The sequence below is a fragment of the Rhinopithecus roxellana genome, chromosome 5, assembly GCF_007565055.1.
Source record: "Rhinopithecus roxellana isolate Shanxi Qingling chromosome 5, ASM756505v1, whole genome shotgun sequence".
NCBI classification, from domain to species: domain Eukaryota; kingdom Metazoa; phylum Chordata; class Mammalia; order Primates; family Cercopithecidae; genus Rhinopithecus; species Rhinopithecus roxellana.
This window is the reverse complement of record NC_044553.1, coordinates 103,671,843-103,699,125: the sequence shown is the minus strand read 5'-3', so window position 1 is coordinate 103,699,125 and position 27,283 is coordinate 103,671,843. Positions and strand designations below refer to the sequence as shown.

Below are 27,283 nucleotides of genomic sequence, written 5' to 3'. Positions count from 1 at the left end.
AAAAGTATGCAGTACCTTTGAAATACAGTAACATCGGCAGGGCGTGGTGGCTCACACCTGTAATCCCAGCACTTTGGGAGGCCAAGGCAGGTAGATCATGAGGTCAGGAGTTTGAGACCAGCCTGGCCAACATGGTGAAACCCTGTCACTACTAAAAATACAAAATTAATTAGCTGGGCGTGGTGGCAGGCACCTGTAATCCCAGCTACTTGGGAAGCTGAGGCAGGAGGATCACTTGAAACTGGAAGGTGGAGGTTGCAGTGAGCTGAGACGGTACCACTGCACTCCAGCCTGGGCGAAAGAGCAAAACTCTGTCTCAAAAAACAAAACAAAACAAAACAAAAACAAAAACACAGTAACATAATCAACAGGCATATACTGCCATTTTGAAAAGAATAGCTAAATAAATTAAAACTGACATAATCAAAAATATATTAGAGTCACTGGAGAAGTGTGGCACACATATGGGGCCCCTGTTTAAATAATTACTCTGTATACACAGACTATAAAGACTACAAGACGTGGCAGCAAAACCCATGACAAGGGGATGTGTAAGCACAGCAAAAAGTTCTTTAATTGTAATGCCAGTCTTTAATACAGGAGTTTTTTGTTGTTGTTGTTTTGGAGACAGTCTTACTCTGCTGCCCGGGCTGGAGTGCAGTGGCGCAATCTAGGCTCACTGCAACCTCTGGGTTCAAGCAATTCTCATGTCTCAAGCCTCCTGAGTAGCTGGGATTACAGGCGTGTGCCATCATGCCTGGCTAATTTTTTGTATTTTTAGTAGAGACGGGGCTTCACTATATAGCCCAGGCTATATAGTGTCTTGAACTCCTGGCCTCAAGTGATCTGCTCGCCTTGACCTCCCAAAGTGCTGGTATTACAGGTGTGAGCCATCGCAGCTGGCTGAATACAGGAGATTTAAATCCTCCAATTATGGAGCAGATTCTTAGGTAAAGAAGAATGTTTGTTTGCTCTTGGAGAGATCCTACTATAATGGTTACTACCAGTAGCACAATGGCTGTGAGCATTTCAAAGACCACAAAACTTGGATCACTTAGCTGGTGAGACATTTTATTTGAAGAATTATCGTTGCTTCTTTTGAAGAGAATGACCATAACTATACATCTTAGTTGATTTAACAATCAATTTGACTTAACAACTAATCAATTTAACAGCTAATCAATTTGTCCATGATATTTAAGACGTTCATAGAAAGCATGAAGAACAAATGGCACAAAATTTTAAGAGCTCCTAATGGACTCACTAACATAAGTGGTACAAATGTTAAAGCAGCAAAATTGGAAACTTTATCAGTATCCAGACTCCCACTGCTTCCCGCTACCGCTCTCCTGTTGCTACCACTTTCCTTGCCTTACAGCAGGAAGTGTGAGCCTTCAGGGGTCAGCCTCATGCTGCCTCCTTCTTGGAGGGGACACCAAGATGTATCCTCCCCAAGCCATCTGCCACTGCCATCAAGTCAGAGGTGTCTTAGCTCATTTTTCTCCCTAAGAGATCTCCCAACCCCAAACGAAGTGAAAACCCTCATTAATGATGTCTGAAAATTATCTTCAGTAAACGATAATGGTCTCTAATAAAAATATACTACTGATTAAGTAGTCAAAATAAAAAACCCTTGTATGTGTGCTAGTCTGGCTTATTCATGTATAAGAGGCAATTTTCACTGATCCTAGGTTTCCTCTTCTTACCTACCCAGCAAACTCTTAAGACTTGTAGCCTCGTCTAATACAAATCACAAACTATAAGTTACTACAAAAAATATTTGGGGGTTTTTCATTCTTAAAAGAATCCATGGCCGGGTGTGGTGGCTCATGCCTATAATCCCAGCACTTTGGGAGGCCAAGGCAGGGAGATCATGAGGTCAGGAGATCGGGATCATCCTGGCTAACATGGTGAAACCCCATCTCTACTAAAAATACAAAAATTAGCTGGGCGTGGTAGCATGTGCCTGTAGTCCCAGCTACTTGGGAGGCTGAGGCAGGAGAATTGCTTGAACCCAGGAGGCGGAGCTTGCAGTGAGCTGAGATCGTGCCACTGCACTCCAGCCTGGGCAATAGAGAGAGAGTCCGTCTCAAAAAAAAAAAAAAAAAAAAAAAATCCCTGCTAAATATAAACTTCAAAAATATAGATAATAAATACATCCACCTTGTTCTATTACAATAAATTACTAGCCATCTACCCTAGGCTAGGCACTGTGCTTGAAGTTAGTGAAACAAGGATAAGTAAGACTTGCTAATATGTACACATACAGTAAGTACTATAACAAAATGTTTTGAGGCAGTGTAAACAATAGTTTTGCATAGTAAAGGTTTTTTTTGTTTGTTTTTTAAAAACAAAGGATATTTGGGTCATGAATAATGAGTATGTTAGGTAGAAAAAGTAGAGATGGGCATTATTGGGGTAACAACATGGGCCTGAAAAAGAAGAGCATTCGGGAATAATGAATATAACTTAGCTGGACACATAGTGTGCCCTGACATCAGTGTGGTAGGAGATGAGGGTAAAGATGGGGGATGGAGCTGGGGAGGAGTACAGGTATATTTGACAAAACTACAGTGAGAAATATAAGGGTAGGGAGGGTAAGGTAAAAATAATTGCTTCCAGGTCATCAAAAAATTTAGACTTGTTTCAATAAGCAGTTAAGAGCCATCATAAGTCTTTTAGTATACAGATGGTTTCTTGACTTACGATGGGGTTACATCCCAAAATACTCATCATAAATTGAAAATGCATTTAATACACCTAACTTACTGAACATTATAACTTACCCGAGTTATAAGGACATAACCTTATAGCCTACTTTCAATGTGCCTGGAACACTTACAATAGCCTATAGTTGGGCAAAATCATCTAATGCAAAGCCTATATTTTTTCGAGATGGAGTTTCACTCTTGTCGCCCAGGCTGTAGTGCAATGGTATGATCTTGGCTCAGTGCAACCTCTGCTTCCCAGATTCAAGCAATTCTCCTGAATTTTGAATCATAATTCAAAATTCTAAGTACGATTTCCACTGAAATATAAATTGTACCATCATAAAGCTGAACCATCCTAAACTGGGGACTGTCTGTACTAAGGTTTGCATTTTAGAAGAATATCCCAAGTGTCAATGTAGACAATAATAATGATAGCATCATTAACTCCCATGTAGCTACCATTTTCTGAACTCTTGCTACATGACAGATAGGTTACCTAGTGCTTCATGTGGATAATTTTACTTAATCCTTACATCATCCTGAATTTGGTACTATTATCCTCTTTTAACACATTAAATTAAGGATAACCCATACTTATTGATGTTATCTTCTGAGGAAATAATCTACAAAAGACAGTAGATACATAAAATTATATAGTTTCTCAATAAACTCATTTTCTTCTAACGTGAAATGGCAACAACACTGACAGACCCCCCACCAAGAGGTTTTATAATGTTTTATCATAACGAAAGGCAACTGCATTAGCAGAACCAATCAATTCCATTCCACTTAGTTTTGGCTCTCCTACTTTGTAACAGGTACTGTACATTTGAGTAGTAGACCTTGAGGGATAATAAACTGTGACTAAATGAAGAATAATCACTGACTTCTGGTAATCTGCCTGACCAAGTTAAATAGAAACCCAATTCTGGTATTTAAGAAAAAGTCAAATCTAAACAGATTAGAAGAAATCAAATAATACTAGTTGTGGGAGGAAAGAATATTCTAAATCGAGGAATAAAGTATTCTTTTAAAATGCCATTTAATTATATAATATCCCCCATACTGTGTATTTCAGAAAATTATACTTATATAATATACATATATGCATACATACAAAGCCTTAAGACTATAAATTATAAGAATTGTAACAGACATGTTGCATTTCATCTACTCAAACCCCACCTTTTGAGGCCCAGATTTTCTAAACATTCTTTCTTGATCTTCTTACTCCAAAGTAATTTCTTCTTCCTTGGAACTTTTATAGCATTTTATCTATAACTCTACCAGGAAATTTTCATTTAATCTTCTATTATAATTAGTAATGTACATATTATTCTCTCCTTGTTAAATTAAAAGCTTGTGAGGATAGGATTACTATCTGATTTGTCTTTTATCCCTCTCAAAATCTTTACTAACCGTGTAAGTGATCAATAAATATTTTTGAAGGAAGAAAAATTACAATTTTATTTCTTGACTTGATAGTTAAACTGTAATAATTCATTATCTAGTACATTTATGATTTATGTACTTTTCTCAAATTATAATTTGTAATAAGGATAAAAAGAAAAGAAAAACAGGGTATGTTGGTTAATTTTACGTAAACTTGGCTGGGTCATGGGACCTAGTTTTTGGTCAAACATCAGTCTAGATGTTACTGTTATATTTTGGAATATTAATATAACAAATATTATACTCATAATTACTGTATAATACTGTTATATTTATACTGTTATAGTTATATTTTAGATTTGATTACCATTTAAATCAGTAGACTTTGGGTAAAGCAGCTTACCCTCTATAATGTGGGTGGGCCTCATCCAATCAGTTAAAGACTTTAAAACACTGAGGTCCCCTGAGGAAGGAGAGAATTCTGCCTTCAGACTCAGACTGCAACATCAACTCTTCCCTGAGTCTCCTACAGATTTCGAACTTGCCAGCCCCCACAACTACCTGAACAAATTCCTTAAAACAAATCTCTTTTCTCTCCCTTTATATATATATCCTATTGGTTCTGCTTCTCTGAAAACCCTCACTACTACAACACGATTATATATTGCAAATTCTGCAAATTTCTATGTATAATAAATCTCACTTAAAAAAAGAAACAGTATTTATCTAAAAGTATCATATTTAACATTTGTATATTCAGAAGTCATAGTCGAAATGTCTTTAGGATCAAAAGAAATAATTGCTTTAAAATTTTTATTTAAGAATAGAATCTATGATGGCTGAGGTCATGAAATTAATAATTTGGGATTATGATTCCCACTGCAAAAAACAGAAACAAAAAACCATGAACACTCTTTCAATAGGTAGCTAATAAATGATGGCTAGGATTAAAGCTGAAATACTTCTCTGGTCCAATGGTTACACAGAATCTGCTTGGTTTTCCTCGCCAGTGTTTCATTTCAATTCTAATTGCATGATCAAACTAACAAATTAAGCTCCAGACCCCTCCCCCGCCTGAAAAAAAAAGTACCTAGCTGACAAAATCAGAGGTCGTAAGAAAATGCTTTTCCAGTACAAGTAATGTAAGAAACAAATGAAGTGAAGGAGAGGTTTCAGCTTGAAAGACAGTCATCAATATGGACAGATTACTGTAATTCTGGCTGCCGGCATGATCGATTTGGGTAGCATATGACAATCAATATTGCCCCATTTAGTGAACAACATTAGATTCATGGTTACAGAAGATGTTCCTAGGATAAAATTTAAACTGTATTTAATGATCATAAATAGCACAATTTATGCTGTGGAATCTTAGTGGGTACTTTTATTGGGCATAAAATAACTGACACAGCAGTACAATTACCCAAATATAATCAAGTTGATTTTTTTTTTAATCCCTTCATTTCTTTTATGAGGAGTAAAGGATTAACTGCTGGTTTCCAAAGCTGACTTGTATCTCAATTTCTGTTATAATTTATGTTAACTAAATTGTTGACCAATTTTAGAATGCTTCATTTTTTCCTTAATAACTTAATCTGATATTTCAAAAATGTACATCTTAAAATTTAATACATTATGTTTCTGAAACAAGTATTTATTTAAAATTAAGACACATGTACCTGCATTTCAATATATTAAAATACAAACGTCTAGTTGTTTATTTATAAATGTTCATTTGAAAATCAAATAATCCACCTGTATGAAGTAATTTCCCCCAACATTTAGAATATAGAACTTTGTACACAATATACATATATATTTGTAATATACATATGTAAGTATGTATTAAGTAGAGATACTACTAGCCTTTGCTGCATGTATATACATACTACACTAGGTATATATACTACACCCAGGTAGTATGGGAAAACAACTTCCTGTAGTTTCTAAACTCAAGATTCCAAGTCAAGAAAAATTTTTTGATCTATCTAATTTGATGTATTTACTCTGTGTCCCAGAAATAATTTTGCTGGTAGAAAACTTCAGATTTTGTGTTTAAATAAAGTATTCATGTTTACTATTTTCGTCAATTTTCTCCAATGTGGTATCTATTACCATCTCAGCAAGACTGGCTATTAAAAACATGATGAAGTAGGCCTGAAAAATCCAACCCAATCAATCAACCTACCAATCAACCAAACATAAAAACCCAATTAGGCAATTCCTTGGTATTGGGTAGACTTGTTTTATATTGACTGTAATCTTTACACATAACAGGATTAATCATTGCACAAAACAATGTAACTTATGATTACATTTACTAAGTACATCCGAGTTCATTATCTCATTTAATCTTCACAACAATTCTGAGATGATTATTAGCATCTTTTTTACAGTTGAAGAAAGTGAGGCTCAGAGATTCCGTGACTTGGCCAAGATCACAAGGCAGAGCTTGAGTTAAAAATTAATGCTTTTGGCCGGGCGCGGTGGCTCAAGCCTGTAATCCTAGCACTTTGGGAGGCCGAGACGGGTAGATCACAAGGTCAGGAGATCAAGACCATCCTGGCTAACACGGTGAAACCCCATCTCTACTAAAAAATACAAAAAACTAGCCGGGCGAGGTGGCGGGCGCCTGTAGTCCCAGCTACTCAGGAGGCTGAGGCAGGAGAATGGCATAAACCCGGGAGGCGGAGCTTGCAGTGAGCTGAGATCCGGCCACTGCCCTCCAGCCTGGGCCACAGAGCGAGACTCTGTCTCAAAAAAAAAAAAAAATAAAATAAAATAAAATTAATGCTTTCTAACTGCAAAGCCAGCTTTTATATACCTCTAGTGTAATTTGAAGTCTGAAATAGAAGACTATGAACTGGGATGTAGGAAAAAAATTAAGCCATATTCCCAAAACTCTTGAGTTTGCATTTTAAAACTACTTGGTAAGGAGTGCATCTTAAATGTTGTTGTACCTCAGGTCAGAAAGTCTGTGCTTGCTCAATAAGTTGAGTTCCTATTTTATGACATAAGAGGCAAATAGAGTTTTGCATTACAATCTAATCGATCTCACCACTTTCCAAAAAGACCTAAGACATTTATTTACACAAGAAAGTGCAAACTCTTCCATATCTACCTCTGCACTCCACTTTCAATTGCACCTTTAATGAAATGACAGAGGACACTAACTCTCAGAATGGACATTAGGATACAGTGAATTGTGAAACAGGCAAAGGTCAGAGAGTAAACATCCTTGATGAAGCTAACAAAGTGGATAAAGTTTATGAGTAATAACCTGTATATTCCACATAAGATTAGCTACTGTTCTAGAGATATTCAAGAGACAACAAACTGAAAAGTATACTCCAATAAGCAGATTAAAACTACAAAGCTTTTATGGAAGTACAGGTTGAGTATCCCTAAGCTGAAAATCTGAAATCTAAAACGCTCCAAAATCTGAAACTTTTGAGCTCTGATATGACACTCAAAGGAAGCATTCATTGGAGGAGTTCAGATTTCAGGTATTCAGATCAGAAAGGTTCAATTAATTGGTAAGTACAATGAAATTTTCCAAAATCCCAAAAAATCTGAAATCTGAAACACTTCTGGTCTCAAGAATTTCAGAGAAGGGATATCCAACCTGTATTACAATGAGATAAAAATCAGAATAATAAAAATTTAGAAAAACTAGATTAGGAAAGTAAGAATTTGTCAGTAAGCACCTTGTTTTGTTTAAAGGAAAAAGATACTGTATCTAGGGAATGATGCTGTAATTCCTAAAAAAGGCACATGGTATGTGTGGGCCTTATAAATGGTAAGCTGTGAGTATGGGTTTCATGAATCATAGTTTATTCACATCTGGTGAAAAGACTCAAGATTCCAGGCCCCAAAGGTAAAGGAAATGAAACTGATTGCTGGCTGAGCTCAGCAGGGTTCACAAAAACTCAAGGGTCTTCTTGAATAGTTCCTCCTGATGCTTCAAACAAACAACAGACAATATAGTCTTCAAAACAATCTTCAGAAACAATCAACAGACTGTATAGTCAAAGACAAGTGACTTAGAAATAAACTCGCTATGTCCATACTACTCACTGCACTTGCCTACTGAAATTTCTTTTCAATTGATAAATCTCTATTTAGTGGTTGTCTCCAAATTATACTTTTGTTAACAATTCAAGGTCCATTTTAGTCCTTATCGTTTCACTAAAATGACTACTTCAAATATGAGTTTTCAATTTAAAGTAAGTGAAGATATAAATGCTATGAAAAAGAAATACCACAGAAATGTCATTAAGCTTAATCAGTGTAACATACCATGATCCACCTGCAATTCCATTTCACTGTGTCAGAATACATGAGAAATTACAGAGTAATCAGATTGCTTAAGTCAATTTTCATCAAAAGAATAAAATGTACATGGTAGACTACTAAGTTAAGATAATAAATCTATTTCATGTGGACTGGAACATAAGATATTTTAAAAAACCTTCCTTTAAAGCTTATCATTTACAGTTTATTATAAAAAATAAAATGTCAAATCATATAAAAAAAGCATATGAATTCATTTTAGAAAGGAATATCAGAAAACAATTTAAAATTTAAAACTTTGTGTATGTTGTGTGCCAGGCACTGTTTTAAGAGCTTTACACATATTGACTCATTAGTTGTCATAACATCATGAGCTAGATATTCTTATCATTCTCATTTTATAGACAAGAAAACTCAGGCTCAAAAAGGTTAAATAATTTTCCCAAGGCTACACAGCTAAGAAAGCATGGCCAGCATTTGAGTTTAGGCAATCTGGCTCTGGAAGTTACGCTCTTAAATATTCCACATCTTCTCATATCTCCATGTCTCTGATTATGTTGTTCCCTCTGCTTGGAAAGCTCTTAGGCTCATCCACCTGATTAACTCTTATTTGTCCTTCAAAATTGCTACAATCCTCACTTTTTCGGAAGTGTTTCCTGACAATACCACCCCATCCAGGTGAAAGATCCCTTGTTACTATACTTCTGGAATACCTGCCCATATCTCTATTAAAACATGTATGCTGAACATAGTATGTTTCCCCAACTAGATTGAATTATTTGCAAAGACTGTTTTGATTATTTCTGCAACTCCAGAGTAGTAGAGTACCTGACATATAATGAGACTCTAATTAACCAAAAGACTAGTACTAATTAAAAGTATGTAAAAGAGGGCTGGGCACAGTGGCTCAGGTCTGTAATCCCAGCACTTTGGGAGGCTGTGGGCGGATCACCTGAGGTCAGGAGTTCGAGACCAGCATGGCCAACATGGTGAAAACCCGTCTCTACTAAAAATACAAAAACTAGCTGGGAATGGTGGTGGACACCTGTAATCCCAGCTACTTGGGAAGCTGACGCAGAAGAAGTGCTTGAACCCCGGAGTCAGAGGATGCAGTGAGCCAAGACCACACCATTGCACTCCAGCCTGGGTGACAAAAGTGACACTCCATCTCAAAAAAAAAAAGCATGTGAAAGAAAATACATCATTCAAATATCATAACTGCTCCAACATTGGGGAGGAACTCCACCACCTATACATCAATAAATAGGGAATCAGGCTGGGTGCAGTGGCTCACACCTGTAATCCCAGCACTTTAGGAGGCCGACCGAGGTGGGACAATCACTTGAGCCCAGGAGTTTGAGACAAGCCAGGGCAACATAATGGTACTCCATTTCTACAAAAATTAATAATTAAAAAAACCTTAGAAAATAAAAGGCTTTAACAATACATAAGAAATATTTACCTTTGTGAGTAGACATACATTAGAGTAGAAACCATTACGTTAAAAAAAAGGATACAAGTTTTGATACAATGGAATCAGCGATTTCAGAGCACGGCTTGCATTTATAGCTGTTGCTCTAACCATAATGGGTAGAACCTTTCCATTCACAATAGCACCATCAAAAAGGGGACCAAAGAAGGGAACCTGATTGAGAAATCAGAACATAATTTTATATTCAAATTATAGACAGATTGTAAATAAGAGCAATCAAGACACTTTGTATCTAAAAGTATTTTTGCTGCTTTTTTAGTTCCTCCTTCAGTAAAAATACTATTTGAATTCAATTCTTTTCTGTGATGCGTCACTCATACTAGGACAATAAACAAAAAATGCCAAAGGTTTATACGGTGTCTATTCAAAAGAACTATGTTCTTCATGTAACTGAGTAAATAATTTACACACTTAGCCAATTTTCAAATTTTACTAGTTTCAATTGTGTACAAAAAGTCAACACTATAGCCTAGAAGTTACTTTTTCATTATTTTTGTGTGACACTAGCTTTACTATAGAACCTAAAACCCTTATTCCATAGTTTACTAGAAAAAAATCTATGTTTTGATAATTAAATGTTATTTTTGTGAGGTGACTCACTCACGGTTTCAAAACTTAGAAATTCTGTTTGAATAAGGTTGGCACAAATGGCAGCTGAAGGCAAGAACACAAGCTCTGGATAAGATGGTAAATATTTTAGATTTTGCGGTCACACGTTCTCTCTGTTGTATATTCTTCAATTTTTTTTTTTTTTTTTTTAACTCTTTAAGGCTGGGTACGGTGGCTCACGCCTGTAATCCCAGCACTTTGGGAGGCCTGATCACCTGAGGTAGAGAGTTCGAGACCAGCCTGACCAAGATGGTGAAAACCTGTCTCTACTAAAAATAGAAAAATTAGCTGGGCATGGCGGCAGGCACCTGTAGTGCCAGCTACTCGGGAGGCTGAGACAGGGAACTGCTTGAACCCAGGAGGCGGAGGTTGCAGTGAGCTGAGATTGCGCCACCGCACTCCAGCCTGGGCAACAGAGCGAGAGCGAGACTCTGTCTCAAAAAAACCAAAAACCAAAACAAAACCAACAACAATAAAAAACGTCTCTTTAAAAATGTAAAAAACCCCAAAACCAAAACTGAAACATTCTTAGCTTGTGGGTTGTATGAAACCAGGCTATGGGCCACAGTCTGCTGACCTCTGGTTTAGGTGAACCCTGAAGAAACCTAAATTCATACATAAGAAATTCATACATGAGAAACTTAATGCAATTCAAGGAATTCTGAAGATTCATAATCAATTGTCAAATGCAGGTTTTCTAGAAACTGAAGAATTCAGTTTAAAAAAGGGAAGGAACACACCAAAAATACTACCAAACTTTTATTATCCTGGAAGAAAATATTTCTGCAATAGTGTGTTTGAATTTTATGGTGTATATATAAGACATCCAACTATAGGATAGGTGACTGAACCATTTGGCTTATTTTTTTCAATTTGTAGAATCCTCATTTATTGACATGACTAATAATCATGTAATCTTAATAAGATGTAACAACTAAAAATATAGGAATCATATATTCCTATTCTAAAGGAAATGTTACTTCTTACTATGTTTTTTAGGAAACTAATTGTTCTCTTAATAAAAGGTAAGTCCTTTTTGAGCTTGGTACAAAGGAACTTTCACTCTGGCACTACCTAGCCAAATCCCCAGTTTGAACACAGTTTCTTGCTATTTATTCTGTTTTAGCTCCTTCTGAACCAGGCTTAGGCAATCCATGTAGCTACCAGGGTCTATGTTACATTTACCCTCACTTTTGCAACTTGATGCCTACTCCAAATTTTATTCTGTAATATGGAAAGAAACCAATGAACCCCTATAGAACCAAAATCTATTATTAAAATGGAAGATAAGGAGTTCTTACCTCTGGTTTTTTCATTATCTGAATACTGAACATGTGATTTTTCATTGGATATATTACAATAAGGACATCACCAAATTCTGTGGGAATAATTCCTCTCCTGTAGTCTCTAGTATGCTCTGACCAAACAATGTGCACTTCATCATTTCCCAAATGTCTCAACTGGAAAAACAAGAAAATAATTTATATGGCTTTAAAAGCTCTTTGAGTACAGTCCTACAGTCACATACAACATAAAAAGGGGAAAAACGAAATTAAAAAATCGTTAAATTGCGCTTGATCAGTTTTACATATGAAACACAAACATTCAAAAATATTAGGAAACACTGCAGAAGACCAGACAATTTCAGTTGTCAATAATCAATGGGAAACAGATAACTTAGATTTAAAAAGATTCACACACAGCCCAAATACTCTCCTTAACCAGCAACTGCACCAATTCTCCACTAACAGATCTTTTAAAAGACTGTTTTAAAAAAAGAAGTAAATAACTCATAAATTGGATAATCCCCAATTGAGTACGAGAAAGTTGATTATATTTGGTTTAACAAATTTATTTCCAGGTTTTCTTTGCCTATGAAACTCAAAAATTCTTCCAAATAGATGTCTTGAGAATTGTTAGACCCTCAAGATGTTATTTAAATGTTTGTGGTGCTTGCTTACAAAAGTGTTTCTGGCAATCAGAGAGAGTTAACATTATGATAATTAAAACTGTAAAAACACAAAACATTCAGAAGTTGGATTTCTGATAAGGTATTAAAAAATGAACTTAACGCCCTTTAGTCTTGAGTTTTCTTCAGAGAGAATGCTATAGAACAATGCATTTTATTATAAAATTTCATTATACTAGTACATTTATTGATTCTGCTACTGTGAGCATTTGAATTGACTTTTAGTGCAGATCTTACATGGGATTTCCATTAGTTTCAGGTAACTAGACACACGGCAGGTGGAAAGGTTTAGAAGAGTAAACCTGGGATAACTGTCATCAATATTTACGCTATCATCTAACATACGGGCAATTTCTATTTCAGAAATATGTCATTTATTTTGGCTTAAGGATGAACATAGGGTAGGAAAAAGAACTTAAAATATGACTTAAACAAAGAGAGGAGTTAAGTCCAATTAGTGAAAGCCTCTCTTCTGTCACTCCTTAATCCTGGAGTAACTCCTTATATACATACACAAGTTGAATAATATAAACGTGTGGGACTTGGGCTTTGTGACATTTTTAAAAAGCAAAAAAGATTACACAACTCAGAAAAGCCATGGCTTCATAATTTCATTTTTTAATCAAAATACTTTAAAAATATCCTTCCTATACAGCCATCCCCATGTGTCAGCTTCCCTAATAGGTTTATGTTAACTGAATACAAAAGAAATGTGAAATAAATTTAACCAGGAGGGATGATCCAATCTAATTTTGATACATTAATGTCATATGCTGTACATGTTACAATAGCAGCCAGATCTAATACTAAGCTCCAGGCTATACTGAGATTTCCAAATGGCAGATTGTTCTAAGTGATATCAAGTATAATTGAAGTAATAAACGATAGTAAAAGCTGAGCACACTGTCAGGAAGAATTTAGGTATTTACTTTTTAAAATTAAATGAGTTAGGTAAGGAAAGACAAGACAACTGAAATAATGCAGGTCTCAATTTACAGAAAATTCCTTTTATTTATCTGCTACATTAACCCTTGAACTCTTGCCAAAACTATCTATAATTTCTAGTGCCCACTTATCTAAAGAAACGAGAAAAAAGGGCAAGTGTACTTTTATTTTATAACTGAAGCTTGTTCAAATATCTTCTGTATGATATTAAAAGTCTGTTAAATAAGTTTAATGGAAAAGAGCAACATATTTTTGCCAAGCTCTTGTAATGAAGATTTCTGGCATAGAACCATGTACATAACGAAGTCATTCTAAATACGTTCAAACATTTTAAGGGAAAAGCTTAATGAAATCCCTTATCATTTACATTCAAATGCTAAAAAAGTAATTATTTTAGGCTGTTATAATGAGGCATGTTTTTATATCTTTAAAATCTATTATATAGTAATTAGATACAAATTGAGAAATTGCTAATCATTGCTATGTGTCTTGGGAATTTTTGAAAGACTACTGAAAGAATCAATTTTTAATGATTAAGCATTAATAGAAATTTCAGGCATATGTATGTTTGACATACTTTATATATTATTTAATATTGATTTTATGTATTTCTATCTCTATGGACTTACAAGATTGTGTCCTATGGGGCAGGGTGTGGTGGCTCACACTTGCAATCTGAGCACTCCAGGAGGCCGAGGCAGGCGAATCACCTGAGGTCAGGAGTTTTGAGACCAGCCTGGCCAACATGGTGAAACCCCGTCTCTACTAAAAATACAAAAATTAGACAGGTGTGGTGGCACACACCTGTAATCCCAGCTACTCAGGAGGCTGAGGAGGGAGGATTCCTTGAAACTGGGAGGTAGAAGTTGCAGAGAGCTGAGCTCATGCCACTGCACTCCAGCCTGTGCGACACAGTTAGACTCCATCTCAAAGAAAGAAAAAAAAAAGATTGTGTCCTATGGATAACCAGTAGGTTTTGCTATACTCCAAAACCACCGAAGAAGTTGCTACCTACATGTTTATTGACCCAGATGCTAATTCATTTCTGAAATAGAGTAGAAGACTTCTGTACATGGGATAGGTCTGTTAAAATGATTGGCAACCAAACTACTCTTCTAAATTTGTTTCAACTGCTACTGAAGTTATTTTGGAACTCAAGGTATATAACATAGGCTACAGATGACTATTATTAATTGAAGAAGACAAAGCAGCTAAATGAAATTCAACATGTGTACAAGTGAAGTCCTCAAATACACTAGAATGTTAATACTGGAAGAGACCTTAAAGTTCTAATTTCCCACCCAACACAGAAGCTTGTGCCACCATATACCTGATAAGTAGACACCCTGCCTCTGCTTGAATACTTCTAAGGTTGGGGATTTTATGAATTCACAAATCAACCCATTTCTTATTTATTTATTTTGAGACGGAGTTTCACTCTTGTTGCCCAGGCTGGAGTGCAATGGTGTGATCTCGGCACGCTGCAACCTCTGCCTCCCGGGTTCAAGAGATTCTCTTGCCTCAGCTTCCCAAGTAGCTGGGATTACAGGCACCCACCACTATGCCCCGCTAATTTTTTATTTTTAGTAGAGATGGGGTTTCACCATGTTGGCCAGGCTGGTCTTGAACTCCTGACCTCAGGTGATCCACTGGCCTCAGCCTCCCAAAGTGCTGGGATTACAGGTGTGAGCCACCGCGCCTGGCCCCCATTTCATTTTTAAAGAGCTACAATCATTAGAACATGTTAATACTAAGCTAAAAATTGTCAAACTGTCTTCCAGATGCTAGCTCTTCCAAAATGAGTCTTACCAAATAAATCCAATCTGTATTCTATGTATTATCTTTTCCGTTATCTGAAGATCAGTCTAATATACATCTCACCTTTCCTTTTCCAGGTTAAAAGGGTTCTTCTTAGCTCCTCTTAACAAACATATTCATTATCTTGGATTACAGTTTCAGTTTACTAATGTTTCTATTAAACTTGTGTATGGAATAGAATACAGTATCAACACACGCTCTGGACAATACAGTAAACCCACAATGGGGCTGTTTCTTCCTTTGGTCTGTTCAATAAATTACTTTCTTCATTTTAAAAGTGATGGCTCAAATGGAACTTGTAGTCAATTCAAGCTTCTAAGTCTTTTTCTTACGAAGTTCTTTTAAGCAGGTACAACTGACTGCTAGAACTAAAGGAGGATTTCGTAATTTTCCCTCGCCAGGTTCAGATTATCTTTAAGCCTATGAAGGTCTATTGTTAACCTGACTCTGCTATTCATGTGCTGGCACTCTGCCAGATTTGGGCTATCCTTAAGTTCAAATTCCAGTGTCTTCATTTACATTTTGGACAAAAATGTCAAATGGGACAGGCTTGGTTAAGAGCCTTATAGCAAGTCATTACAGGCTTTCCTCCTGGTTAAAAAAATCCACATCCTATATTTATTAAAGGTATTTATTAAGTCCTTACTGTTTGTGACAATTCATTAAATTTCCACAACAATACTAAGAAGTAGTAATAACCATTATTATCCCTATTTTTACAGGTGAGGAATTGAAGCTTAAAAGGATGAAGTAACTTGCCTAAGGTCACAAATAGTAAGTGGCAGAGCCAGGATTCAAACCCAGGCAGGCTGGTTCCAGAACCTATACTGTAACCACCTCCCTATATTGCTTCTTGTTAAATAATTAATTTATGTGCTATGAATATGATTATATAATCATTCATGAATATACTTACCAAACTGTTATGAAGACCACATTTCTTCAACTTGTCCACAAGCAACTTAGTTAAATGCTTTATTGCAATCTATGGTTTTCCCTAATCTAGTAATCCTATTAAAATAAATTAAGTTATTTTGATGTGATTTGTTATGGTGAACTCATGGTGGCTCCTAGTGATCACTACACTTCATTATCTAAGTGCTCACAAACCATCTGTTTAATAATCCTATTTTGCCAGGCACTGACATGAAGCTCATGAATGTTGGTTAATTTCTATAGTCTATGGCCTGCTCCGTGTTCTTTTGTGAAAATCAGATGTTTACCCATTGCTACAGACTGAATGTTTGCATCCTGTCCACCCCCCAAATTCATATCCTGAAATCCTTACCCCTCAATGCGATGGTAGTGGAAGGTAGGGGACTCTGGGAGGTGATTAGGTTATGAGGGCTCCTTTATAACGGATTAGTGTCCTTACAAAAGAGACCCCAGAGAGCTTACCTGACTCTTCTGCTATTATATATAAGGTTACAATGAGAAGATGGTCATCTGTGAACGAGGGAGTGGTCCCTCACCAGACAATGAATCTGTGAGCATCTTGATCTTAGATTTCTCAGCCCCCAGAACTGTGAGAAATAAATTTCTGTGGTTTATAAGCTATTCAGTCTATGGTATTTTTGTCATCTCAGCCTGAATGGACTAAGACATTCACCTTATGGCAATGAACTCATTCTCCATGATTACCAACAGGAATTCCAGAGTCAATTCTAGATTTCCTCAGTGCCATATAATATCATTTATCTGGGGCTGAAGACTAGAATTCTTATAAAGGAACTGTATTATGTCTCTCACTAAATCAGCTTATCCTCCTGACTTCTCCATTTGTGTTAAAAGTACCTAACAACTAATTATAATCACTCAGGATTAAAACCTGATACTCTTTTAGTCTTTTTTGATTCCCTCTATTTTCCTTACTACATCTCTAATGAGCTCATTTTTTAAAAAAAGTACTATATTCCTTTTTTGTACTTTCCTTCCTATTCCTCTACTGCTGTCCTAGATCACATGCTACTCATCCCATATACCGTACATACTAATTCATGAGGTCTGAAAAGTCTTTTCTCTCTTCCTTCCCTCCCTCCTTCATATCCACCTTCTTTCATTCAAATAATGAGAGCTGACCAAATGCTAGCTTTTGCAGATGCAACAATGAGTAAAAACAGACATGGTCTCTGCTCTCGAAGCTCTGTGTACAGTGGAGGAGCCAGAGTAAAATAACAATACAATAAATAAATAAATAATTTAAAAATACAAATGATGCTCTAAAAATTAATATACTTTTCTGAATACAAATAACAAAGGACATGGATCTATAATAGCTCTTGAACTAAAAGCTGAAGAATATACAGAAGTTAATTAGGTTAGGCAGTTACTTCAGGAGATAGGGGTATATATGTAGAAACTAACTTAGTATTCTTACTGCCCCAAGTCCCCATTCTTTCCCCCATCTTTCAGGCACTCACACTCAGTAAAACACACTCTATGATATATCCCTCAATCATGTGAGAAAACATGCTTTAATATACTTTCTAGCAGTCATACATATTTTCCTACATTCACTTGCTGTTTAGATTATTCATTTTTAGCAATTGGGAAAAGTTTCTTGAAAACAACAGGCACAGCATCCAATACTATGCCTAAGCAGAGTGGGCATTCAATAAATACTGGTGACTATTGAAAAGATACTTAAGTTGCATTTTTTTCCTATCATTACCTAGTACATAGCATAAAAACAGAACTATCTGCAGTTAATGGCATTTATTTAAATATGTCACTTTGATAAGTGTGTCACTAAGACAAAGGTGTCTATAGATCTTTTGATTTGTGGCTATGGTAGCTGTGGTAATTCACTGAACAAACATTTGTTAAATGCCAATAGGCCTGGTACTAGGTGCTGGAGATATAGCAGTAAGCAAAAGAGACAAAGTCCTTGTTCTCATGACCTGGATATTCTAGTGGGAGGAGTCAGATAAGCATATACAAAAATAAACTAGATAAACTTACACGGTGATAAATCTATAAAGAAAATAATATAGGGTAATGTGATAAAGTTCCTGAGTAGAAGGGGGCTTATTTAGCTAGGATGGTCTAAAAAGGTCTTTCTAAGAAACTGTCACATGAGTTTAAGAACAGAACAATTAGAATGAGGAAGTCTGATAACGTGGATAAAACACATTTCAAACCGAGACAGTAGTAAGTGTACAGAGCCCTTAAGATGTGAATGAGTTTGACATGTTGGAAGGTTAGAATGACAGTCAGTGAGACCAGATTATGGTAAATGAAAAGGAAAAAGACAGGAGATGAGATCTAGAGGTAGGCGGCTGGTGGGGCCAAATTATGTAGGACCATAGTGAGGAATTAAAGAGTTTTATTCCTGGCCGGGTGCGGTGGCTCACGCCTGTAATCCCAGCACTTTGGGAGGCTGAGGTGGGCGGATCATGAGGTCAAAAGATCGAGATCATCCTAGCCAACATGGTGAAACCTTGTCTCTACTAACAATACCAGAACTGGCTGGGTGTGGTGGTGCATGCCTGTAGTCCCACCTACTTGGGAGGCTGAGTCAGAAGAATCACTTGAACCCAGGAGGTGGAGGTCGTAGTGAGCAGAGATTGCACCATTGCATTCCAGCATGGTGACAGAGCGAGACTCTGTCGCAAAAAAAAAAAAAAAAGGAAAAAGAAAAAAAAAAAAAGAGTTTTATTTCCTATACAATGAGAGGCCTCTGCTATCTCACCCACATAACATTTACTGTGGTGAGATAAACTTGGACTGAACCATTGATATTTTCTGTTTTGTCAATCCTCTATTCTTGTCATCAGGAGTATATATGCAAAAATTGGAGTTAGGGGCAGTTTCTTCTATAAGGTTGTTATATTTGGGACTCAAACAATGAGTATAATTTCACACAATTTATTAAATATAATCCTAACTTCACTTTTACTAAAATAATGAAAAAATTTAAAAATTATTCCTTAAATTTGTTTTTTGAACAAATTCATTTTCCAGACTATATTTAGTATATAGTTCTTTGGAAAGTATCTTATATTTCTGTCCAAAATAAAGAAAAACAGATTTAAAATAAAAAATCAGACCAAGCAGCACTACAAGGTTCATTTATTTGCACAACTATTGTGACTAAACTTCAAGACAGAAAATGAAACACTTTCCATTACACTAATAGTAATTCAGAGGAAATGGACTTAAATAAAGTGCTTCTTTCCCCCTATTTTGGGGGGTCCAGGAAATGAAAGATAGACTAGAGAGTTCAACTAAGTATGTTACAATTATCTCAACTTGATCTTCATCAAACTTCTAAAAGGATGATTCAGCTACCTATGAAGCAGAGTATCAGCAAGTGGCTAGAACAAGGAGACAGAGGAAATGAGAGAGGCTCCTGTGAACACTTTACACCAATGCTTGCAGCACTTTTGATTTTTAGGGGTGAATACACTCAGCTAAGTGGAAATTATTTTTAACCATTTTCCATCAATCTTCCTCAGGTAGAGATAATTTATAGAACAGATTGCTTGGACTGGGGTTATATCAGGATTTTTATATGGTGGTACAACATTTCTAAGAGAAACTTAGCTAAACTGAATGTTTGGCTAATCTGCTCAAGAAGTATAGTCTATGTTATAAATATTCTACTGCTACTGTCTTGAGCCTTGAAAAAGCTTCTCTTCACAAGAAATATAAACGCTACATTTAAATAGGTCCAAGGATATTTACTTCTCATTCTGAGAAAATAAAATGTTTGAAAATAATTTACAAATCACATACTTTAAATAAAAAGTCAGAACTAAAATTAGTTTCTATAAAATAGATATAAATGATTTTATCCTACCAAGTTTAAAGCAAAGGACCAGAGTCATAAATAATTCTAGCTTGCCAGAGGCATGGCTATTTCTTTATACTGACTGTCGACTATCTAATTTAATTAGAGGTATTAAACTCCTTGCTGAGGTCAACAAGCCTTACTTCCTCCAATATTATACTTCAACCAGTGCTCATTAATGTGTCTACTGAATGGATTAACACACCTAAAGATATATGTACAAAGGACAGGGGGGACAACCTAATGATATCCAATTGTTCATTTATAATAGGACACATGTTCTAGGCCTCAACTTATTACCACTAATGTGGAATTTATTAAATTCAGGAGAAAAAATACCAATACAGAAAGTGATTTTTTATCAAGGACAACCGGTATAAGACAACTGGCTTCTATGATTAAGTTTAAACATTTAACCTATCAAAAATAAAGTGATACCAAAATAAAACTAAAATATAAGCCTGCTACTTAGAAAAACCTCATATACTAGAACTCTGAGGAACAGATTAAGGCAAGAGTCATTAAGTATAGGGAAATGGAAACATCAGCATACAGAGAAATCAATGTTTATAAGGTTTTAAACAATTTCTATGAAAAGAAGGTTTAGGCTAATTACACTGAATTATGAGATCAAATAAAAATTCCCTTTCTGTTGGACTTAAAAGTTGCTATTGTTTCTTGGAGAATGGCAGTGTCAGGAGGTATATGACCACATTTTTCATACATATAGAGCTTAAGCATTGCTTTAATCTAGTTTGACACTGACAAAGTAAATATTACTTAAATCGATTTAAATTACTACTAGAGAAAATAAGACATTTCTCCAAAGAGTATATACAAATGGGCAATAGGCACATGAAAAGATGTTCAATATCATTAGAAGGAAAATACAAGTCAAAACCACAACAAAATATCATTTCACACCTACTACTATGGCTATAATTATTTTTTTAAAACAGAAAATAACAAGTGTTAGCAAAGATGTGGAAAAACTGCAACACTTAGGCATTGCTGGTGGAAATATAAATTGATGTGGTTGCTAAAGAAAACATCCTGACTTCTCAGAAAGCTAAACATACAATTACTCTATGACCACAGCGATTCCACTCCTAGCTATATAGCCAAATTGAAAACAGGGATTCAAATAGATATTTGTATGCCAATGTTCACTGCAACATTGTTTACAAGAACCAAAAGGTGGAAACAACCCAATTCCAGCCACAGATGAATGGGTAAACAAATTGAGGCATATACTTGCAACAGATTTTTAATCAGCTTTAAAAAGGAATGATGTTCTGATGTATGCTACAACATGAATGAATCTTGAAAACATGCTAAGTTTAAAACAACCATGGTTAATAAGCTATGGGGCTCTAATGGAAAAAGTAGACAACATGTAAGAACAAATGGACAAGGTATGTAGAGAGATGGAAATTTCAGGGAAAAAAATTAAAGAAAAAATGCTAGAGTAAAAAAAAGCACTGGAACAGAAATTTTAAAATGTCTTTGATAGGCTCATTCACAGACAAGACACAGCTGAAGAAAGAATCTCTGAGTTTCAAGATATCTCAATAGCAACCTCCAAAACAGAAAAGCAAAGAGAAAAAAAGACTTATATTCAAAAGAATATACAAAAACTGTGGGACGACCATGAAAGATGTAAATACATGTAATGGGAATACCAAAAGAAGAAGAAAGAGAAAAAGGAACAGAAGCAGTATTTGAAGCAATAATAACTGAGAATTTCCCCAACTTAATGTCAGTCATAAACCCAGATCCAGGAAGCTCAGTGAACACCAAGCAGGGTAAATGTCAAAAAACTATGCCTAGGTGCATCATATTTAAACTCAGAAAATCAAGGAGAAAGAACAAATTATTCAAAGAAGCCCAAGGAAAAAAAATCGTACCTACAGAGCAGCAAAGACAAAAATTACTTCTGATGTCTCAGAAATTACATAAGCAATAAGAGAGTTGAGTGAAATATTTAAAGTATTGAGAGAGAAAAAAAATACCACACACCTAGAATTCTGTACCCTGTGAAATTATCCTTCAAAAGTGAAAAAGAAATAGACTTTCTCAGGCAAACAAAAATTGAAGGAATTTGCAGCCTGCAGACCTACCTTTCAAGAAATGTTAAAACAAGTTCTTCAGAGAGAAGAAAAACATATATGTCAGAAACTTGGATCTACATCATGAAAGGAAGAGCATGACAGAATGAATAACTGAGGGTAAATGAAAACTTTTTTCTTAGTTGTAATTGGTTTAACAGAATATAGTTTAATAATAACAGCAATGTATTTGAATATATGTGCTCATATTTATATATATAGGCTTATATATACCTAAAATAAGTGAAATGAATGACAGCAATGATACAAGGGATGGGAAGGAGGGATTAGGAATATTGTGCTATCGCAAGCAGTACAATATAATATAAGCAGTACAGTATAATTTTTTTTTGAGACAGGGTCTCACTTTGTCACCCAAGCTGGAGTGCAGTGGCACAATCATGGCCCACTGCAGCCTCAACCTCCCCAAGCTCAGGTGATCCTCTCACCTCAGCCTCCCAAGTCGCTGGGACCATGGGGATGCACCAGCATGCCTGGCTAACTTCTGTGTTTCTTGTAGAAACAAGATTTCACCATGTTGCCCGGGCTGGTCTTGAACTTCTGGGTTCAACAGATCTGCCAGCCTCTGCTTCCCAAAGTGCTGGGATTACAGATGTTAGCCACTGCACCCAGCTGGTATAGTGTAATTTGAAAGCAGACTTGTAACTTAGATTAACTACAAATGTATAGTGTAAACTCTATAGCAATCACTAAAAAGTTAAAAAAGAATCATAACTGATATGTTAAGAAAGGAGAGAGAATGGAATCATATAAAATGCTCAATTAAAACAAGAAAAGGCAGAAAAAGTATAAAAGACAAAAATTGGAACAAAGAACAAGGGCAACAATAGAAAACAGAATACAGTAGACAGAAATAGAAAACAGTAAAGAATATAGTAGGTATTAATTCAACTATATTAATAATCACTTCAAAAATCAATGTTATACCAATTAAAAGATACGGTCAGAGTGGAGCTAAAAACATATTGTTTACAAGAAAGCCACTCTAAAGACAAATATAGACTAAAAGTAAAAAGATATACCATGCTAACACTAATCAAAAGAAATCAGGAATAGCTATAATAATTTCAGACAGAACAGACTTCAGAGCAAGAAAGTTATCAGGGATAAAGAGGAGCCTCATATAATAAAGGAGTCAATCCTACAAGATGACATAGCGATCCGTACATGTAGGTGCCTAACAAAGCATCAAAATGCATCAAGCAAAAACTGACAGAACTTCAAACTCACATGGAACATTCACCAAGATAGACCGCATTTTGGACCATCAAACACACCTTCGGAAATTCAAAAGAATAGAAATCATAAAATGTCTGCTCTCAAACAATGGAATTAAATTAGAAATCAGTAACAGAAAGATAGTTAGAAAACCCCAAAATACCTGGAGATTAAACAACATACTTCTTAAAAACACATGGGTCAAAGAAGATATCTCAAGAGAAAGTAAGAAACATTTTGAACCAAATGAAAATGCAAAAGTTCTGGAAAGAGACAGTGATGATGGTTGCAAAACACTGTGAGAGTACTTAAAGCCAATCAATTAGTTAAAAATGATTTTAAAAATAGTTAAAATGAAGTTATTCTCTAATAAATCTAGTGCATAAAAGTTTCACCATTTCAGAGTGCAACTTTACTTAAAACTCAATCACTTTTTTTGTATAAGGTATAAGGAAGGGATCTAGTTTCAGCTTTCTACATATGGCTAGCCAGTTTTCCCAGCACCATTTATTAAATAGGGAATCCTTTCCCCATTTCTTGTTTCTGTCAGGTTTGTCAAAGATCAGATGATTGTAGATGTGTGGTATTATTTCTGTTCTGTTCCATTGGTCTATAACTCTGTTTTGGTACCAATACCATGCTGTTTTGGTTACTGTAGCCTTGTAGCATAGTTTGAAGTCAGGTAGCGTGATGCCTCCAGCTTTGTTCTTTTGGCTTAGGATTGTCTTGGCAATGCGGGCTCTTTTTGGGTTCCATATGAACTTTAAAATAGTTTTTTCCAATTCTGTGAAGAAAGTCATTGGTAGGTTGATGGGGATGGCATTGAATCTATAAATTACCTTGGGTAGTATGGCCATTTTCATGATATTGATTCTTCCAATCCATGAGCTTGGAATGTTCTTACATTTGTTCATGTCCTCTTTTATTTCATCAAGCAGTGGTTTGTGGTTCTCCTTGAAAAGGGCCTTCACATCCATTGTAAGTTGGATTCCTAGGTATTTTATTCTCTTTGTAGCAATTGTGAATGGGAGTTCACTCAAGATTTGACTATCTTGTTTGTCTGTTAATGATGTATAGGAATGCTTGTGATTTTTGCACATTGATGTTGTATCCTGAGACTTTGCTGGAGTTGCTTGTCAGCTTAAAGAGATTTTGGGCTGAGATGATGGGGTTTTCTGAATATACAATCATGTCATTTGCAAACAGGAACAATATGACTTCTTCTTTTCCTAATTGAATACCTTTTATTTCTTTCTCTTGCCTGACTGCCCTGGCCAGAACTTCCAACACTATGTTGAATAGGAGTGGTGAGAGAGGGCATCCCTGTCTTGTACCAGTTTTCAATGGAAATGCTTCCAGTTTTTGCCCATTCAGTATGGTATTGGCTGTGGGTTTGTTGTAAATAGCTCTTGTTATTTTGAGATATGTTCCATCAGTACGTAGTTGATTGAGAGTTTTTAGCATGAAGGGCTGTTGAATTTTGTTGAAGGCCTTTTCTGCATCTATTGAGATAATCAGGTGGTTTTTGTCATTGGTTCTGTTTATGTGATGGATTACGTTTATTGTTTTGCGTATATCGAACCAGCCTTGCATCCCAGAGATGAAGCCGTCTTGATCGTGGTGGATAAGTTTTTTGATTTGCTGCTGGATTTGGTTTGCCAGTATTTTATTGAGGATTTTCACATGGATGTTCATCAGGGATATTGGTCTAAAATTCTCTTTTTTTGTTGTGTCTCTGCCAGGCTTTGGTATCAGGATGATGCTGGCCTCATAAAATGAGTTAGGGAGGAGTCCCTCTTTTTCTATTGATAGAAATAGTTTCAGAAGGAATGGTACCAGCTCCTCTTTGTACCTCTGGTAGAATTTGGCTGTGAATCCATCTTGTCCTGGACTTTTTTTGGTTGGTAGGCTATTAATTATTGCCTCAACTTCAGAGCCTGTTACTGGTCTATTCAGGGATTCAACTTCTTCCTGGTTTAGTCTTGGGAGGGTGTATGTGTCCAGGAATTTATTCATTTCTTCTAGATGTTCTAGTTTATTTGCGTAGAGGTGTTTATAGTATTCTCTGATGGTAGTAAACTAGTTCAACCATTGTGGAAGACAGCGTGGCGATTCCTCAAGAATCTAGGACTAGAAATACCATTTGACCAAGCCATCCCATTAGTGGGTATATACCCAAAGGAGTATAAATCATGCTGCTATAAAGACACATGCACACTTAATGTTTATTGTGGCACTATTCACAATAGCAAAGACTTGGAACCAACCCAAATGTCCATCAATGATAGACTTGATTAAGAAAATGTGGCACATATACACCACGGAATACTATGCAGCCATAAAAAAGGATGAGTTCATGTCCTTTGTAGGGACATGGATGAAGCTGGAAACCATCATTCTGAGCAAACTATTGCAAGGACAGAAAACCAAACACTGCATGTTCTCACTCATAGGTGAGAACTGAACAATGAGAACACTTGGACACAGGGTGGGGAACATTACACACTGGGGCCTGTTGTGGGGTAGGGGGAGTGGGGAGCATTAGGAGATATACCTAATGTAAATGATGAGTTAATGGGTACAGCACACCAACATGGCACATGTATATATACGTAACAAAGCTGCGCATTGTGCACATGTACCCTAGAACTTAAAGTATAATTAAAAATAAATAAATAAAAAAAAAAACTCAATCATTTAGCAACTCTTTTATTTTATTTTTTTGAGATGGAGTCTCGCTCTGTCACCAGGGCTGGAGTGCAGTGGCGTGATCTCGGCTTACTGCAACCTCCGCCTTCTGGGTTCAAGCAATTCTCCTGCCTCAGCCTCCCGAGTAGCTGGGACTACAGGCGTGCACCACCATGCCCAGCTGGTTTTTTGTATTTTTAGTAAAGACAGGGTTTCACCATGTTGGCCAGGATACTCTCAATCTCTTGACCTCATGATCCATCAATCTCTTGACCTCATGTTCTGCCTGCCTCGGCCTCTCAAAGTGCTGGGATTACAGGCATGAGCCATCGTGCCCAGCCAACAACTCTTAAATGGTGCTATCATGCCTAAAATTTGTCTTATTTGCTATGATAAAGGATTATTAAACATCCATTTCAGATGCTTCTTTTAAAGTAATTAAGGACCCTTGTGACTATTTTGAGGGAAACAGGCATCTTATTTGACATTTCTACAAAGGTCACAGGAGTAAAGTATCAAGTGCCATATAATTACCAAGTTTAATACAGTGAAGTAAAAATATCGTGACATAATTTTCTTTAATAAAAAAGGCATTTTAATAGAAAATAATCTAGTTTGTTCCACTCTTAGGTTTTCAATCTAAGATACTATTAATTTTTACAAATTAAAACCATGATGAGATAGCCTATTAGAATGACTATTATCAAAAAGACAAAATGTAATGGCAAGGATGTGGAAAAAAGGGGACTTTGGTACATAGGTGGTGGGAATTTAAATTAGTACAGGCATTATGGAAAACAGTACAGGGGTTCTTCAAAAAATTAAAAATTAGAACTATCATTATGATCCAGCAATCCCACTACTGGGTATATATCCAGAGAAAATGACATCAGTGTGTCAAAGAGATTATCTGCATGCTCACGTTCAGTGCAGCCTTATTCACAATAACCAGGATATGGAATCAATCTAAGAGTCCACAATTTGATGAATGGATAAAGAAAATGTGGTACAGATGCAAAATAGAACACTATTCAACCCTACAAATGAAGGAAATTCTGTCATTTACAAAAACACGGATTAACCTGGTGGACATTATGTTAGGTACATTAAGCCAGGCACAAAAAGACAATGCATGATCTCACTTTTAAGTGGAATCTAAAAAAGCTGAACTCATAGAAAGATGGAGTACAGTAAGTCCTCACAATGTCATCAATAGGTTCTTGGAAA

General features: G+C 35.9%; 1 protein-coding gene across 6 annotated transcripts in view; it reads right to left on the bottom strand.

Moving 5' to 3' along the window:
- RALGAPA1 (Ral GTPase activating protein catalytic alpha subunit 1) overlaps positions 1-27,283 on the bottom strand; it is a 311,458-nt gene that overhangs the window by 22,417 nt on the left and 261,758 nt on the right. For all 6 annotated transcript variants that reach the window (XM_030930785.1, XM_030930789.1, XM_030930788.1 and 3 more), the window contains exons 37-38: positions 11,799-11,957; positions 9,914-10,041 (exon numbers count right to left, since the gene is read on the bottom strand). In XM_030930785.1, the coding sequence (XP_030786645.1) occupies positions 9,914-10,041; positions 11,799-11,957 (287 nt within the window). The remainder of the gene's footprint in view (positions 1-9,913; positions 10,042-11,798; positions 11,958-27,283) is intronic.